Source organism: Botrytis porri (assembly GCF_014898465.1).
Source record: "Botrytis porri strain MUCL 3234 chromosome Unknown BPOR_003, whole genome shotgun sequence".
Lineage (NCBI taxonomy): Eukaryota > Fungi > Ascomycota > Leotiomycetes > Helotiales > Sclerotiniaceae > Botrytis > Botrytis porri.
Window position 1 is genome coordinate 111,456 of NW_024066077.1, and position 16,946 is coordinate 128,401.

General features: G+C 44.4%; 4 protein-coding genes across 4 annotated transcripts; all 4 read left to right on the forward strand.

The window, feature by feature from the left end:
- Positions 1 to 2,053: 2,053 nt before the first annotated feature.
- Positions 2,054 to 4,019, forward strand: EAF01_002131 (uncharacterized protein; the record flags this gene model as incomplete). Its single annotated transcript, XM_038910382.1, has 4 exons — positions 2,054 to 2,156; positions 2,265 to 3,445; positions 3,506 to 3,655; positions 3,708 to 4,019. The coding sequence occupies 4 exons, from the start codon at positions 2,054 to 2,056 to the stop codon at positions 4,017 to 4,019; spliced, it is 1,746 nt and encodes a 581-aa protein (XP_038773304.1).
- A 1,022-nt stretch (positions 4,020 to 5,041) lies between these two features.
- EAF01_002132 (uncharacterized protein) lies at positions 5,042 to 6,016 on the forward strand (the record flags this gene model as incomplete). The annotated part of the gene is made up of 4 exons (XM_038910383.1): positions 5,042 to 5,044; positions 5,185 to 5,383; positions 5,831 to 5,926; positions 5,982 to 6,016. 4 exons carry the CDS (start codon positions 5,042 to 5,044, stop codon positions 6,014 to 6,016), a joined length of 333 nt encoding a protein of 110 aa, XP_038773305.1.
- Positions 6,017 to 7,079: 1,063 nt separating this feature from the next.
- EAF01_002133 (uncharacterized protein) lies at positions 7,080 to 11,314 on the forward strand (the record flags this gene model as incomplete). Its single annotated transcript, XM_038910384.1, has 5 exons — positions 7,080 to 7,258; positions 7,317 to 8,135; positions 8,188 to 9,192; positions 9,243 to 10,081; positions 10,131 to 11,314. 5 exons carry the CDS (start codon positions 7,080 to 7,082, stop codon positions 11,312 to 11,314), a joined length of 4,026 nt encoding a protein of 1,341 aa, XP_038773306.1.
- A 1,113-nt stretch (positions 11,315 to 12,427) lies between these two features.
- On the forward strand, positions 12,428 to 16,921 carry EAF01_002134 (uncharacterized protein; the record flags this gene model as incomplete). Its single annotated transcript, XM_038910385.1, has 1 exon — positions 12,428 to 16,921. The coding sequence occupies one exon, from the start codon at positions 12,428 to 12,430 to the stop codon at positions 16,919 to 16,921; it is 4,494 nt and encodes a 1,497-aa protein (XP_038773307.1).
- Positions 16,922 to 16,946: the final 25 nt, after the last annotated feature.

Sequence of the window (16,946 nt, forward strand, 5' to 3'; positions counted from 1 at the left end):
ATATAAATAAGAGGAGAAGAGGAGAAGAGGAGAAGAGGAGAAGAGGACAAAGAGGATGAAGGAAAAGATGGAGACTTGTTATCATCATCATCATCATCATTGTTGTGCGAGGAATCAACCATACGATACTACTTTCCCCTTCACTCTTATTACTTACTCCTCTTGTTCTTATTACGATTCTGACTAGGGACCCAGATAGCAAGTCAAAATACATGGAGACTCTTTAGGTGCATATCTAGTACCTCCACCTACCGACCTAGGTGCTTGTGCTTCTTCCACTTAATGCATCATAACCCTGAGGGGGGTTCATGGATAAAAGCGACTCCAGTGGAAACCTGGAAGCCTCACTCAAATGTATAATTATCATAGGCATATACTTGTCTAACTAACTAGCTATATGTGCAATTTTCATAGCCTCATATCGATGATACATCTTGACCCAATTACTTTGTGTATCATCACCCTCACCACCATTGCCATCATCCATCGCCGGGCAAGTTATACTTGAAGAGATCCCTAGTAACCGTATATAAGAAATGAAAATGGCCCCCTTCCCTCTTCCTGGAACTCTTTCCCTTTGCCCCGAATCTTTCATCTTTTTTCCTGCAGGTTCCAAGTTTTAAGGTTCTATCGAATCAAAAGCTGTTTAATTTCAGAGCCGTAAGATTTTGGTTCATTAAGCATTAAGCATTAGGCATTATCCATCATCCATCATCTATCATCTATTGTCCCCATACCCATCATTGTTCAGAGCCTTTCATTACCGGACCGTTATTTCGTACATTGGTGGTTGATTTTGTACAACACTTGATAAAAATCTCCATTTTCTTCTTCACCACAGCCACGGCCACGTCTTTTCTTAATCGTTGTATTATTAGATAACTTATCATACCTAATCATCCTCATCCTCATCCTCATCATCATCATCATCATCACCACTACTACTTTTACTTCAGTACCACTCGGATCCAAGAATACAGCATTCAAATCATCCTTTCTATTCAAATACCTTTAGTTTCCCCACCTATCGACCGTTCACGCCACAAGTTCACACCTACACCTACACCTATCTACCTACATATACATACATACATACATACATACATACATATATTGGTACACCATAGTCCCAACGCCATACATAGGTCCCATCTCACAGCCTTCAAATTACGAAAATAATTGCCACGATCTTTGCCAGTGAGATCAAATTGTATCTCATAAAACGAAAAGAGCATTGTCCTATAAAACCCACCGGTGGTATTTCTAGGTACAAAAGAAAGATACATTAGAGTTTGATTGATTTGGAAAGATATCTTACTTTTTTCGACTCGACCACCTATCTTGTCGTCATCTCTGCAATCTTCATTTGCCGACCAAGAACGGATTACCTCTTGTATACAACCTTACCTACTTTCATTACATTTGATTTTATTGACCAAGCACTGACTGGTATAAAAGAAGTGAAGTAAGAAGTGAAAGAAGAAGTGATCTTATTATTGTAGCTCTGCTGAAGCTTGTTAGCGCAATCCAATCTCGCTAATTCAGAGGTCCTGAATGTCCCATCCTATTATCGACACTCATCTCGTCCAATCTTCATTCAAAAGTCATTCTTTCAATTTCTCTCCCTCAGGAGCGTCGAGATTTGTTGATTGTAAGTTTCATTCCAATATATCTTCACGAGATTCGATTCGATTCAATTCGATTCAATTCAATTCAATCCAATTCAATTCAATCCATTTCAATTCAATTCACTCCCATTCACTTCTTTCCCCCAATATCAACTGCGCCCAAGGTCCTCGCTCCACTTCCAAATAAATAATTAAAAGATCATCGCATTTCTTTATTTATCGCGCAACGGAACGCTTCTCTAGTACCAAAAGGTTCTTAGATAGGAGACTAAAGAGACTAATTAAATAACGATTAGGGACATCAACTTAAATCATTCGACGCGTTTTGAAGATAAAAGTCCTTGGATTCGATTCGATAGATCTTTATAAAGATCTAGTCCTCTGATAATCTTGCTTTTTTCTTAACCATTATCGAATTGCCCTCGATGAGTAATGAGGTAGCTCAGCCGACTGAGCAAGATCCTAGCCGCTCAACTTCATTGGAAGGAACGAAAGGAGTTAAACCACCTACCCTCGACACTTCCAACTGTGTGTACCCTCTTTCTCTACCAAATATACTTTAATTTTTTTAATTTCCAAACATCGGATGCGCCGATGACTGCGATACCAGTATAGGTTGCTAACAATTCATTACAGTCACCGCAGTTTCCCAACCACCCAGCTCATCCACACAGCAGTCGACTACTCAAAACACTTTGACAGGAGATTCCGATAACGGCTTGAATTCGACTACCAACGTCGATAAAGATCAAGGACGAACCAGCGAACCATTGCCGGAAACTTCCAAGAAAAATAAAGACCTACTGAAAGTTCCATCGAGATCATCTTCCAACAAAATTCAGCATTCGCCCACTTCTACCGGTTTAAGCGGAGCGACGGCGAGCGAGGGAAGAGAGAGCATAGGTGGGCGATCCAAGGAATCGAAGGGTAGTTTTCTTGGGCGAAGGCGGAATGGGAGTGCGGCAAGCAGCAAAATGTCGATAAAATCACCTGGAAATCCCACGGGCGCTGCAGGTTCTCCGCAACCAGCAGTTCAAGACGCTCCTTCAGTCCGTCAGCCAAAAAAGAAGAAGAGCTTTCTTTCTCTTCTTTGTTGCGGTACTCCGGACCACGCCAATTCGTTGGATGCACCTGTTCCTGCCAACAAGGTCTCCAAATTTAGTTTAAGCCGCCCTACAACAGCTAAGCAACCAGACTCGAGCAAGATGGGACAACAAGCCAGTGTTCCCGCGGTACCACAAGTAGAGAAAGAGAATCTGCTACAACCCCAACAAGCGCCTCAAGTCGATAGTGGAGAGGAGAAGCATGACCCGGCAAGCTCCCAGGAAACCGCCAAAGCTACCCCCTCCTCCTCGGATGCCAATGGGGAGCTGAATCGTCCAATCAGCGACTCTCGCGATCAACCTTTGCCAGACTTGCCCACTGTCGTAGAATCAGAGCCTACGCTACCTGAGACCGCAAATCCAACAGTATCTGTTGACGCTCCGGCGAAGTCCGAACCGGCAATTGGAGCTGCATCTCCAAGTTCGGATCTGGCACAACAAGATGGGGGAGATGAGAAGATCGCAAACTTGGATCTAGGAACTACTGAGACCGAAGAGGCCCCATTGCCACTCCCAAAAGATGAACCAATGGCTGGTCAAACTCTTCCACCTCCGCCACCCGTCCCTCAAATCCCAACTATTGAAGACGTCACTGAAACAGAATCGATAGAGCAAAAACAGCAATGGCTCTTACCACCAATTGCACCAAGATTTAAAGGAAAAAAATGTCTGGTTCTTGATCTCGACGAGACTCTGGTACATAGTAGTTTCAAGGTATGTTCACGAGCACAGAATTAAGAAAGGTATTCGAAAACTAACCAACATGTTCATTAGATCTTACACCAAGCGGATTTCACCATTCCCGTAGAGATTGAAGGGCAATTTCACAATGTATACGTCATCAAGCGTCCTGGTGTTGATCAATTCATGAAGCGAGTCGGGGAGCTCTACGAGGTTGTGGTTTTCACAGCTTCTGTTTCCAAGGTATTATTGACTAGAATGTTGATCCTCATGATATTTACTAACATATCAATAGTATGGTGACCCACTTCTCGACCAACTTGACATTCATCACGTTGTTCATCATAGACTTTTCCGTGAAAGTTGTTACAATCATCAAGGAAATTATGTAAAGGACCTTTCTCAAGTCGGTCGCGATCTGAGAGAAACCATTATCATTGACAATTCTCCAACTTCTTACATCTTCCACCCGCAACACGCTGTTCCCATCAGTAGTTGGTTCTCAGATGCTCACGACAATGAGCTTTTGGATCTAATCCCAGTTCTCGAGGACTTGGCCGGCTCGCAGGTCCGAGATGTCAGTTTAGTTCTTGATGTTGCGCTCTAAGAAGGGAGCAAAATCTTCTTGCAATTCGCTTGATATCATAGCGGAAGGCGTTTCGGTTGATACCTTTGGTTTCGTTGTAGAATGTACTGTTTAATCTATATAATGGGCCAGCGTGCTGGGTCAGCCTTGGTGCAGGAAGGTATGCGAGTGGGAGTGATGGAGGGAAATTGCTAGAAAGCGAGAGATCAAATCACATTGATGGGTCAAAATCTCCGCGATTGGGATATGAGAAAAGTAACATCATCTCAGTGGAAGAGCGAACAGCAAAAAGCAAGCATCATACGATGCACACCGTACAACAACAGATCGGCCTGTCACATTCTTTTCCTGCCCAGCAAGATCTGAGGCACTTTGGGCAGACGCATATCCGACATTTTCATTTGTCCATCTCTTTCTTTCTCTTCTACTTCATTAAAACTTTTCGGGGCTTTGCGCATGGCGCAGACTCTTTATGTATCAAACACTCTATCCACCGTTTGTGAATGCTTTGGAGATAGCATTCATCAAATACCAAAAATGAAACGATTCCATACGACCTATTACTTTACTTACACTCCAATTACACCTTTCTTGTAAATAATTACTGGGTAAATAAACACTTTAATAATAATACTAAGATGCATTTTTGAGTGGCTATTTCTTGTTGATTTCCCTGTTTTTGATTTCAAAAGGTGATGATATTTCTGTTCAAGTCAATCGATGGAGAGAAAAACCACTTGCTACGTGAATTGAGATGAGATGAAATGAAAGTTGTTAAAATGTATGATAAATCGTCTGTCCTATCAGTGGCATGAGGCTAAATGTCTGGTGGTCTGGGGTTCATTAGCGTCTTTTTGGTGCACCAAGCATTGGGCTCCTTTTAGAATCTGTCCTTTGACATTTTGAACCAGCTCATCAAAGACCAGCTCTACCTTATTATTGCGACTTTTTACTTTGACCATTCAAATTTAATTCGACATTCGAGCTTTCACAACTTTCTTTTGAATTCATTCCACGTAAACCATCATACATCTTTCTTCACAATGGTATGTACTAATTTCCTTGTCAATTCTTCCGCGTCAACTATACCACCGCGCAGCATTGCTTTCTTTCTCAAACCCTATGGCCAATGCTCCTTGCGCGACACCAGAACTCTTACCACAGCTACTAAATGATTCCAAAATAGTCTTCCCCACGATCGACATCCCCAGTCAACAGCCCGGTAGCAGCAGTATCGGGTAGACCTTCTAGCCCAACTCCTCCTGGAGGCCCAAAGACAGCAATTAGAAGACGTGCGGCGGCAGATCAAAAGGACAAGGTTGCAAATGCGAGGCCGAGCAGTACGAGAGCGGCTGGTGCCGGGGGAAGCTCGAGTACTATGTTGAGTGAGTGTTTTTTTAGTTGATTGTTTGGAGTATCTTGGAAAGTGGAGGACTGGGAGAGGTTGATGTATGGGAATTGGTGGGTGAGGAGTTGGAGAGAATAAGAACTCGCAGGATGGATCGCAGGTGGAGTTGTGAATAGATAGGATCGAAGAGATCTGTTCCTTGGAGTTATGACTATTCTTCGAGGGGAGCATAATTTGTAGCTCATGCATGGTGCATGCTCGGGTTCACTCGAGTGCATTTTCTCGCTCTCCGGTCCCAATTGACCTCAATGCGAGGGATGCTGAACACCGCACAATTCGTGGGCCTCGATTCACATTCTCCCAGCGCTTTTTTGCGATCTATTTGATCCAGGCCATGGTTTTGAGGACTTTTGCGATTTGAGATTCACCCTTGACGATAACGAGCATTTATGTCTGGAACCAGTCATACTGACAATCTACACAGGACTTTACACCGATGAATCTCCAGGATTGAAGGTCGACCCTGTTGTCGTCTTGGTTCTTTCCCTCGTTTTCATCTTCAGTGTTGTTGCCCTTCACAGTAAGGCATTCCTATTCCTTTCTTGTTGAAGATCTCAAGCTAACATTATATTCAGTCATCGCAAAGGTTACACGCAAATTCTCTTCTTAAATTCGGTCTTTACAATGTTGGAGCAGAGGGATATAAGGGCGCGGTCGAGGGATTCTGGCTGGAGAAGCGTCAAAATGGTGCTTGGGAATTCTTATGCTGGGTGATGTGGAGTGGAGCATTTACGGTGCTCTTGTATTATAAGCAATCTTTCGGGGGATCAAAAGAATTGATGAACATTTACTTTCAGGCTCTATGATCAGCTTGTGATTCTACGGATTGTGGGTATTGTGTAGTTATGGTATAATGTAGGAGATTTAACGCAGAGAGAACGACAATCATTCCGAGTGTGATTCAACAAACCACCAGTATACACGCAATGTTCTTTACGAGTACTATGGCAGTAATTGGTGATTTTTGAGTTTCTCTAGAGGAGTTCAGAGCGAATGCCTGGGGCTATGAAGTGCAATATCTTGAAGAGAGTTTTGAACACCGCCACGAAAGCTCAAAAGCCACACTTCGTAGCTCCCTGGGCCACCTTATATATCTTGCGCTGTACAGAAATCACCTAGGTAGCATCTAAACATCAGGATCCATTTGCTTTCCAGGGCAATGCTGATACTATGCTTGCTAACGATCTCCTAATCAAAGCGATGATTGGGCCTACTGGTGGGTTTGATCGGTTCGAAGTATAAAGTCGGTATATAATCTAGAGGTACCTACTCCGTGGGTAGGGAAAGCCTCTGAAGGGCTTGAGCTTCCATAGATGCTCTGGAACATCATGGATTGAATACTTGGTTCTATCTTGTGATCGATCTGCTACAGACTACAAGTACTCAAGGTAGGCTATACAACGAAGGAGTATTGCTTTCTTTGGTCAATACTTGTATTGTATATGACCAACTCATTGAGACAGACATATTGTGGGGTTCCATGCTACTCCGCGGGGTATCTGTCACAGCCTCGTCTAGACTGAGAATTAAGCTTCCACATGCATGAAAGTATTCTACAAATATACTCATGATTCCCAGCACCTGATCTTTGCACGTATTTGACATCTTTATGATAGCTGTATCACTTCGCATCTCATACTCCACGCTGTTACCAGCGTAGGAAGCTTATCGATATGACCACTGATTCGAATAAGCCTGCAGATGGAGCTGTACCTCCTGCTCTGATCGCACAAGCTGAAGCAGCGATTTATGGCAATATTGAGGACAATGATCAATCTCAACATGAGAGGAGACAGTCCAGGCATCAGGAAGGTGTCGCAGGCTCCTCCACGACTGCGCCTCCTTCGTCGTTGTTCGTATACATTCATCCTTCAGATCTGAACGTCTACTAATTGCTATCTTCTGAGCAGTGCACATCGCCCTTCGTATTTAGGCATCCCAGACATAGAGTCTCATTACGAAACAACAGAACCTCCGCCTGCATATGGAAACAAGCATAATGAAATAGAACTCAGTCAAGACGGGTTTGACACCCAGGCGAAGGTCTCTGATGATGGACGAATCAACATCAACATTAACCAGAAAACTCGCAAATTATCCAATCTTCTTATACCCGCTCTGCGTAATCAGCTTCTTCTTAACGCACAAGAAGATGCGCATCCCCTCCCTCCTGGATACATACCACCTGCGCTAGGAGGATTACCAGGCCAGACACCTCCACCTCAACTCAATGTTGTCATACATGTCGTTGGTTCTCGGGGAGATGTACAACCATTTGTTGCGCTAGGTAAAACCCTGAAATCTACTTACGGACATCGTGTTCGTCTAGCAACGCATCCAACATTCAAAGATTTCGTGGAGGAAAATGGATTAGAGTTTTTCAGCATTGGCGGTGATCCTTCTGAGTTGATGGCATTTATGGTAAAGAACCCAGGTCTCATGCCAGGTATCGAGTCTTTGAAGAGCGGCGACGTTGGCAAACGAAGAAAGGGTATGGAAGAGATTATCCTGGGCTGTTGGAGATCGTGCATCGAAGCTGGGGATGGACTAGGCCCAGCTCCTGATAAATCCGGATCGCAACAATCATTGGGTCTCGAATCGGGTATCAACATGGATACTGATCCGACGGATAGACCGTTCGTTGCGGATGCGATCATCGCTAACCCTCCAAGTTTTGCACATATCCATATTGCGGAGAAATTAGGTATACCGCTGCATATGATGTTCACGTGTGTATTTCTCTTACACTATACCAACGGACTTTTGCTTACTTGTATACAGAATGCCCTGGTCGCCTACCCAGTCCTTTCCTCATCCTTTAGCGAATATTCAATCCTCTAATGCAGACGTGAACATGACTAACTTCATATCTTATGCACTTGTTGAAATGATGACATGGCAAGGACTTGGGGATGTTATCAATCGATTTAGAGAAAGGGCTCTTGGACTTGATCCTATTAGTTTGATTTGGGCACCTGGAATGTTGAGTCGACTTCGTGTTCCATACACATATTGCTGGTCACCAGCACTTATTCCGAAGCCAAAAGATTGGGGAAAGCATATCTCGATATCTGGATTTTATTTTCTCTCTTTAGCTTCCTCTTATACGCCTGAACCCGATTTAGCTGCGTTTCTCGCTGACGGCCCACCACCTGTTTATATTGGATTTGGTTCCATTGTCGTTGATGATCCTAATGCGATGACAACCCTCATTTTTGAAGCTGTCAAGAAAACTGGTGTTCGGGCTTTAGTGTCTAAAGGATGGGGAGGTCTCGGTGGCGATGCGCTTGACGTACCTGAGGGTGTTTTCATGTTGGGTAATGTGCCTCACGATTGGCTTTTTCAACATGTATCTTGCGTTGTTCATCACGGGGGTGCTGGAACCACTGCTGCCGGTATTGCTACAGGAAAACCTACTGTTGTCGTGCCATTTTTTGGCGATCAGCCATTCTGGGGTGCAATGACTGCTAGAGCTGGAGCCGGTCCACTACCCATTCCATACAAGCAACTTACTGCCGATAAACTTGCTGCAGCTATTGCTGATGCTCTCAAGCCTGAAACTTTGGCAAAGGCACAAGAGTTAGGGGCTAGAATTAAAGAGGAGAAGGGCACTGAAGAGGGGGGGAAAAGCTTTCACGATCATCTTCATGTTGATAATATGAGATGCTCATTGGCACCACATAGAGTAGCGGTTTGGAGGGTTAAGCGTACTCAGACTAGGCTTAGTGCTTTGGCCGCGAATGTTCTTGCTAGTGAGAATCTTATCAGTTTTGCGGATTTGAAATTGTAAGTTGTTTTGCTTATGTTGTTAATCAAATGGTAGCTGACAGAATTAGATATCGTTCAAAAGAATATGAAACTGATGATGGTCCATGGGATCCAATATCTGGAGGGGCAACTGCGCTTCTGGGAACTATTGCAAGTCTCAGTATGGGTGTAGCAGATTTCCCTATCGAAATCTTCAGGAAAGTGAAGCGAGATAAGGAAGCTCATGCTGCTGCTAAAGAACCATCAAGTGCTTCTGCTACACCGAAATCTTCTATAAAGGGTCGGTCTCAGGATCATTTGCTATTAGACGAAGGATTGCTTAGTTCGGTTGACGCTAGTCTGCTGCAAGGATCAGATTCGTCAGTAAAGACTTCTTTCGAAAGCAGTCAGCGGTCCTCGAACGATATTGATACTCCTTCAACACCAAGTACCCAGAGTTCAATCTCGCACACAGCGAGTCCTAGTATCAAGCATACAAATTCGTTACGCCAAGTGTTGAAGGATAACATAGAATCCCGTCATTCTCGCAATGATTCAGGTTCCGAGACACCCAAGGAATTTGATCCTTCCAAGTTGACTATTGAAAATGCTGTAGGAGCAGGAAAGGGTATTTCGCGTATCGTTGGTGCAGGTTTGAAGTCACCCATGGATTTCACACTAGGTTTGGCGCGTGGATTTCATAATGCACCTAAATTGTATGGCGATGATACGGTTAGGCCACAAGAAAGGGTGACGGATTTGCAGAGTGGTTTGAAGGCAGCTGGAAGGGAATTTGGTTATGGAATGTTTGATGGTATCACTGGTCTTGTCACACAGCCTTTGCGTGGTGCGGAGAAGGAAGGTGCTGCTGGACTCATTAAAGGTATCGGAAAAGGTATCGCAGGAGTGGTTCTCAAGCCTGGAGCTGGTAAGTCGGAATTTGTCAAATCATCACGTGCATTGCTAACATCAGTAAGCCATATGGGGACTTCCTGGTTACACATTCATGGGTATTCATAAAGAAGTGAGAAAACTTTTCGGCTCAAACGTGCTCAATTATATCATCGCAGCCAGAACTGCCCAAGGTTTCGAAGATGCTCAGAAATGCAGCAGAGAAGAACGTCTGGATATTATTCAGCGTTGGACGGAGCATAAGCGAGAATACCAGAACGTCAAACAAATAATTAAAGAAGAAGGTCCTGATGGTCAAGGTACTGGACACCTTTCACCAAAAGGCTTCTTACAGACACGGCATCTCACTTTCGATGAAAGGAAAAAACTACACGAGGAGCGAAAGGCTAAGCGTGAAGAAGAAAGTAGGCAAGGAGGCCATGGTCTACGCCATCATTGCCCAATGGGACTTTGTCGAAGAACAACAGCTCATACTCACACATCTGATGAAATTCGAGAGTCCCCACTTATCAATGTGAATTCACCAACCGGGCATACCAGTAATGTTCAATCTGACTTTGAGGAAGCAATTCAAGCATCAGTAGCCGCTACTTCACGTGGTAATATAGAAGAAGATGTTATGATTGAGCGGGCTATAAGAGCTAGTGTTGCGGAACTACAAGGTGGTCAGAGAGCGGGGTTGAGCCATCAGGAGGTTATGGATCGTGCGATTAAAGCTAGTGTTGTGGCTAGTCAGGAGCAGGGTAGTAGGGGTAATGGAGAAAAGGATGATATAGAACATGATGAGCAACTTGCGAAGGCGATTCAGGAGAGTTTGAGGGGTTATACGATTGATGGGGCGAGGGAGAGAGGTGGGGGTAGTGGTGAAAACAAAGGGGAAAGTATAAGTGGAGGTAGATTTATAGATATGAGAAGTGAGGAGAGTGAAGATGATGAGGATTTAAAGAGGGTATTGAGAGAATCGAGGGAAGATCATGAGAAATCTCTCCCGTCTGAAAGAAAAGAAACTGAGAAGAGTGGAGGAGCTGGTGGTATGACGGAAGAAGAAATTGTGTTGGAGTATATCAAGAAACAGAGTTTACAAGAAGAAGAACATAGGAAGGAACGAGAGGGAAAAGAAAGAAAAGAAGCGGAGAGAGCGGTAGAGGAAAAGAAGAAAAGAGAGGTAGAAAATAGTAGGGCGGATGAGGAGGCGTTGAAACAGGCTATTGAAGAGAGTTTGAGGGGATCGGGTGGGTCTTCGGGATAAGGGATGGAAGGAGGGGAGAAGAGATGGGTATTTTTGGGTTGGTGGGTTGGCAGGATTGGTGAGATTGGAGTGAGATTGAGATTGAGATTAAGATTAAGATTTGCGAAGGAGATGGTTATGTTACTTGATACTTCATACTTGATATTTGATACCCGGGGATAGGATATGTAAGATAGAATAGGCTATGACGGGAATGAGAAACTGGAAGTCAATTCTATGCTATTAATTGGAATGGAATGAAATATATGTTGTTTTTTGTTTAACTTTGTTGTGAGGGTTGGGGTTTGGTTGTTGTGGTTGTCTGTTGTGTACTGTAGGTTCAAGCTGATTTGAACTTTAAAGAAAGAAAGTTCACTTCGATTGTTGTTTTGCTTTGTTTGGGGTTGGGAGATGGGAGATGGTCTAGTGGGTGTAGTCTATCTGAATGTATATATATGTATACACATGGAGTTTTATAGTGGTAGTTGGGTATAGGAGCATCTCTTGTTGATGAGGTAGGTATGTGAAGATGATTTGTTCTATTCTATTATTTGATGGTTGGTTGTGTATTCTAGGTGATTTGAAGATAGGGAGTTCACTTGAATATGTTTGTGTTTGGTGGTGATGGGTGATGAGTGATGGGTGATGGGTGATGGGTGATGGGAGATGGGAGATGGGAGATGGGAGGAGGATCTTTTAGATGTGAAGAATAGGTATATCAATATAATCCATCCCATCATATCTCATACTATTTTTACTAATAGTTTTAAGTCCATCGAAAAAAGCTTGCTCCATGTCTGAATTCCTTGTTCAATCATCAGAGACTTCAAGGCTTAGTCTACAAGACATATAATGGTGAACAAACAACACCTTTATCCAAGTTGGATGAAGTGTGAACCTCTCAACAGATCAGACAATATCTAAATGCATTTCTTTCAGCTTTAGATTTTAGACAGTTTTTGAAACAGAATAAGATGATAGTCCTCCATTGGATTCTCGAAACGAGTTCCCACTAATAACAAGCTAAAAAAGAACTAAATAGTTCTCAAAACTCGCCTAAATAAATATGTCTTTTCTCGAGACAGCTCATCGTCGCAACCTCATCATCGTCTTCGATCTTACAATCAACAAAAGATGGCTTCAAATAGCGCTCCACGCAAACCCCGTAAGAAAGCAAGACCTCTCTCCTTTTCTACCGCAAATATCGGTACCTCTCCATCACAAGGATCAGCCGTCTCATCACTCACTTCACCTTCGCAATTGGTTTTGGGATATGCAGCTGGTCAGTTGATTCGCACACCATCTGTGTCTTCATCTTTCAATATTGAAGATCGAAAATCTCCGAGGTCGCCTACGCCGCGATCTAAGATTGCATCTAAAATTGAATCTAAGATTGCATCGCCACAGTCGCGTGCAAGAGTGAATCATCCATATCGCGCTTTGGGAAACAAAGCTGATTTAGCTCACTTTGCAAACTCACATTCACCATTTGCGAACACCGAAACTTCACAAAGCGATCTTTTAAAGAGGAAAACGCCGCGGACTGGGGAAATACCAGTTCTTGCAAAGATGGCGAATTTACATGTTGGGGACACCGATGCGCTTGCTGATAACTTGATGGGAGATCCTTTGAGCTTACCAGCGATGAATATGGATACTGGTGCTTCGGCGCCAGATTCGAATGTAAAAAATCTCAGCGGCGACAACAAAATTCTCAATCTTTCTCGCACTGAGGGTAATAGAGAAAAGAATCAAGCACCACTTGTCGAACCACCAACTCCCGCACAAGAACCATTACTCACAATCAATTCCGAATTTCCCATCAACACCGACGCAAATAAACAGCAATGGAAAGCCGCAGTCAAAGCGAATAATCCTCCTCGCAACCCCTTCCCCTTGAGTATCCCAAACCAAGTTCATCGACGCACTACGAGCCAAGGACAGGAAATCCCATCGGATAATATGCATACCGGGATGGCTTCGTCAAATGTCGCAAATGCTTATACCCAAATGATCGAAAGTGTTGAGAAAGCAAATGGGACTCAGGGAAACTCGAACATTCAACAAACTACAATGACGACAGGTAGAAATCCCTTTTCGGGACCTGCTGCGTTAGATGCAGCACCGGATTTTGAAGCAAATTTCGCGGAGATGATGCAGACGTTGGATAATGCGAAACCCGGGGAGTTGGTGTTTGGAATGGATATGGGTGGGCAGCTTGCGCAGGCTTCTTCGGTGGGGGCAGCGATGAGAAAGGGGTTTGAGGATGGGGCGAGGGAGAGAGTGAGGGTGCAACGTGGGAATTCTTCGACTGTGCAGGATGGTGTGATGGATAGTGGTAGTCGAGATGGTGGGTTGGCGTCGGGAGTACAGGTCAATACGCCAGATCGTTCTTCGATTGCTCAGTTGAGATCGCCTTTTCGGACATCGGTGCAGATGCAAATGCAAGCTATGAATCATCCTACCACGCAAGAGATGGTGATGAATACTGGAAGCCAAGCTGGCGGTATGTCGTCGGCAGTACAGGCCAATACGCCAGATCGATCTTCAACATTACAATTGAGATCCCCTTTCCAAACATCGACGCAACCTGCTAATCACTCTACAACTCAGCAAAACATTACGAACAATGGAAATCCATTCGAAGGAACATCACATTCAACAGTCCAACAGAGTCTCATTGACCCTTCACTCGGATCTGGCTTTTCAAATACTACGCAGATGCCTCAATCTAGTAGTCAGGGAGATTCAATGAATAACGATGGATATAATAACATTGGTGTTCAAGATGATAATGCGTCATCTTCGGATATTATTGGGGATTTCGCTCGAGAATATGGTTCTGCAAATCATAATGCGTGGTTAACGGCGGATATGAATGAGTCTTCGATTCAAGAAACTTCAGCTGCGGGTATCACTCCAGCAGCAAACATGATCGGAGTCTCACCTTCAACTCATGCGAATACAGGAGTAAATATGGTTGGGTCGTCAACTCAAGCACCTTTGCCTAACGTTGGTACTCATTCAATGGATGGAATTACATTTACTGGAAACAACCACGGGGATCTGTCAAGTGTATCTGATGGATATAACATGAATTTTGCGCCAAATACTTCGAGTCAAGCAACGGGTGGTGCTCTTGCGTCTGGACTTGGACCAGCTACAAGCACTTATCAACAGTCTTCTCCTCAACAAGTTATACGTCAAAGTAGTGCCACTGCTACACATCAACACACTCCCAACAACTCAATGGGATCGGGACTTGGGTATATGGGCTCACAAGTATTGAACTCCCCCAATCGTCCTGTTCAGTCGGAGCTCGACTTACGCAGATCCGCTACACCTATTCAGTCAGCCATTCATTACTCCAACGCAGGCTCACCAACAATAGTGAATGCAATCGCTAGATCGACAAGATCCAGCTCCACACTAGCAGCTCCTGAGGTTTCTTTTGACGACATCGCTCCAAATCCTTTACATTCAGCTAGTTTTCATCGAGACACTCCGCAAATGCCAGATACGCCTATCTTTTCAAGTATTAATCCTTTACATCCGCCGAGTTTTCATCAACCTACACCTCGTGCTCAATGGCCTACATCGCGTGTTCCGATCCCTCCAAATCCTGCCGTATCGGGTAATACACCGGGTTATTTCGAGCCGTCTCCAATCTTTAACTCACAGCAAAATGAAAGTTTGAATGCGAATTCGAATACAAATTTGATGAACTTGAATAGAGATATGCTTATGCAATTCAATCCTGCTTTTCAACAACATCAGCACATGCTGAATCAAAGAGGTCAGAATAATCTCCAATTGCCGCAACAATTTCACCCTCCCATGCAATCAGATCAATTCGAAGCCATGATGAATCAAGCCGCAATGGAAAATGAAGCAAATATACAAGGAAATAATCCACCCTTCTCACCACCCGTTTCTATCCTGAACACCTTGTTTCGTCACCGCATCAATCAATTAGAAAACTTTCAACCTCTAACTGAAGAATCCATCGAACCCTTACGTCTCTATCACGTTGCTGATGGGATTAGTTCTTCGCTTCAAGGATATAACCTCAATAGTCCCATGCCTTTTGATGGAAACCCTCCTCCTCGACTTCCGGACTGTCTTACTACAGATCGTCGTTCAAAGAAGATCGTTGATCTAGATGATCGTCCATTAGCTCTAAACAAGTTAACCGTTGGAGAAAACTTTGAATGCAATTTTTGTACCGGAACACCAAATCTGCGGGGAATCGATCGGTATAATCATGATTTCGTCGAGATCTGGGGTCCGGCTGGTAGAGACTGGTGTGCCGAATGTAAAAGAACCGGAAAACATTTACTCGCTGCCTCTATTCCCGAGAAGAACAATAATCAGAAAGGAAAGCGACCCGCCAAAGATCCAGCCGGTGCCGGTCCCACCCCTAAAAAGCCAGTTCGTTCATCATCCACTTCTTCGACTAAGACAACTCGTTCAGCTACTGCTACGACGACAAGCTACGATCGCTCTGCGCCTTTATCCGAAGAGTCGAATTTCTTTGGTGATCCGCTTGAAATTCTCTCGCCAATAGATAATATGTTGATTAATCCCTTCATGCACAATCTCACATGTCGCGGCTCCGCGTATCGACAAATCGACTTGTCGAAGACAAAAATCTGTTTAAGTTGTAAATTGAGGAAGAGGGAGATTGTGAATCATGGGTGTCATGATGAGTTTACGCATATTGTGGCGTTGAATATGGATGGTCAGTGGCAAGTTGGGTATGGTGGACAAGTTCCAGGCGCGGGTTTGAGAGATGGAGAGAGTGGTTTGGAGGCTGTAGATGGGAGTTTGGCTGATTTGAGATTTGATGTGGGCAGGGATTTGAGTGAGGGGAATATGACGGTGGAGGAGATCAATTCGATTGTTAATGTTGGGTTGAGCGCGGGAGGTGTGCAAGCGAGCAGTGGTGGTATGAGTACTGGAGGTATGAACTCTGGAGGTATAAACTCTGGAGGTACGACTTCAAGTGGTATGCAGCCGACCAGCACGCAAACAGACAGCACGAACTCTCACCGAAACTCCATCATCGACTCACGCACCAATCTCCACACGAGCACCAGCACAGATTTCGACCTCGACTCCGATCTCTACTGCGACATGAACTCCATCCTCAACAGCTCCATGGACTCCATGTTCGGCAACGACGATTTCTCTTGGGACACATCCGGCTGGCTCAGCACGCACAGCACCTCCACCTCCAACTCCTCTGTTCTCCTCCCTACACCTACTCTCACTACATCTACCATCCCTACTCCCACTCCCACTCCCAGAGAAAAAACACATGATCACCACACCCACATGAATCGTCTTCCGCACCGTCCCATCTCCAAATCCTGCATGATTTGTCCCGCACCCTCCGTTTTCCTCTGCGACGGCTGTCCCTTGACGCTGTGCGAAAAATGCAGATATCGACTTCGAGATGCGAAGGGTTGGTTGAATAATCTGATCTATAGTATTGGGGTTAATCATAATCGGAATGATGCGTTTTTGTTGAGGAGTGATGATGGTGGGTATCATGATTATGGAAAGTTTTGGCCCGTTCCGGCGCATGTGAATGGGAAGGGGGTTTTTGGAGACGGGGGACGTTAGGGAGGTTGGGAAGGAGGGTGGGTTG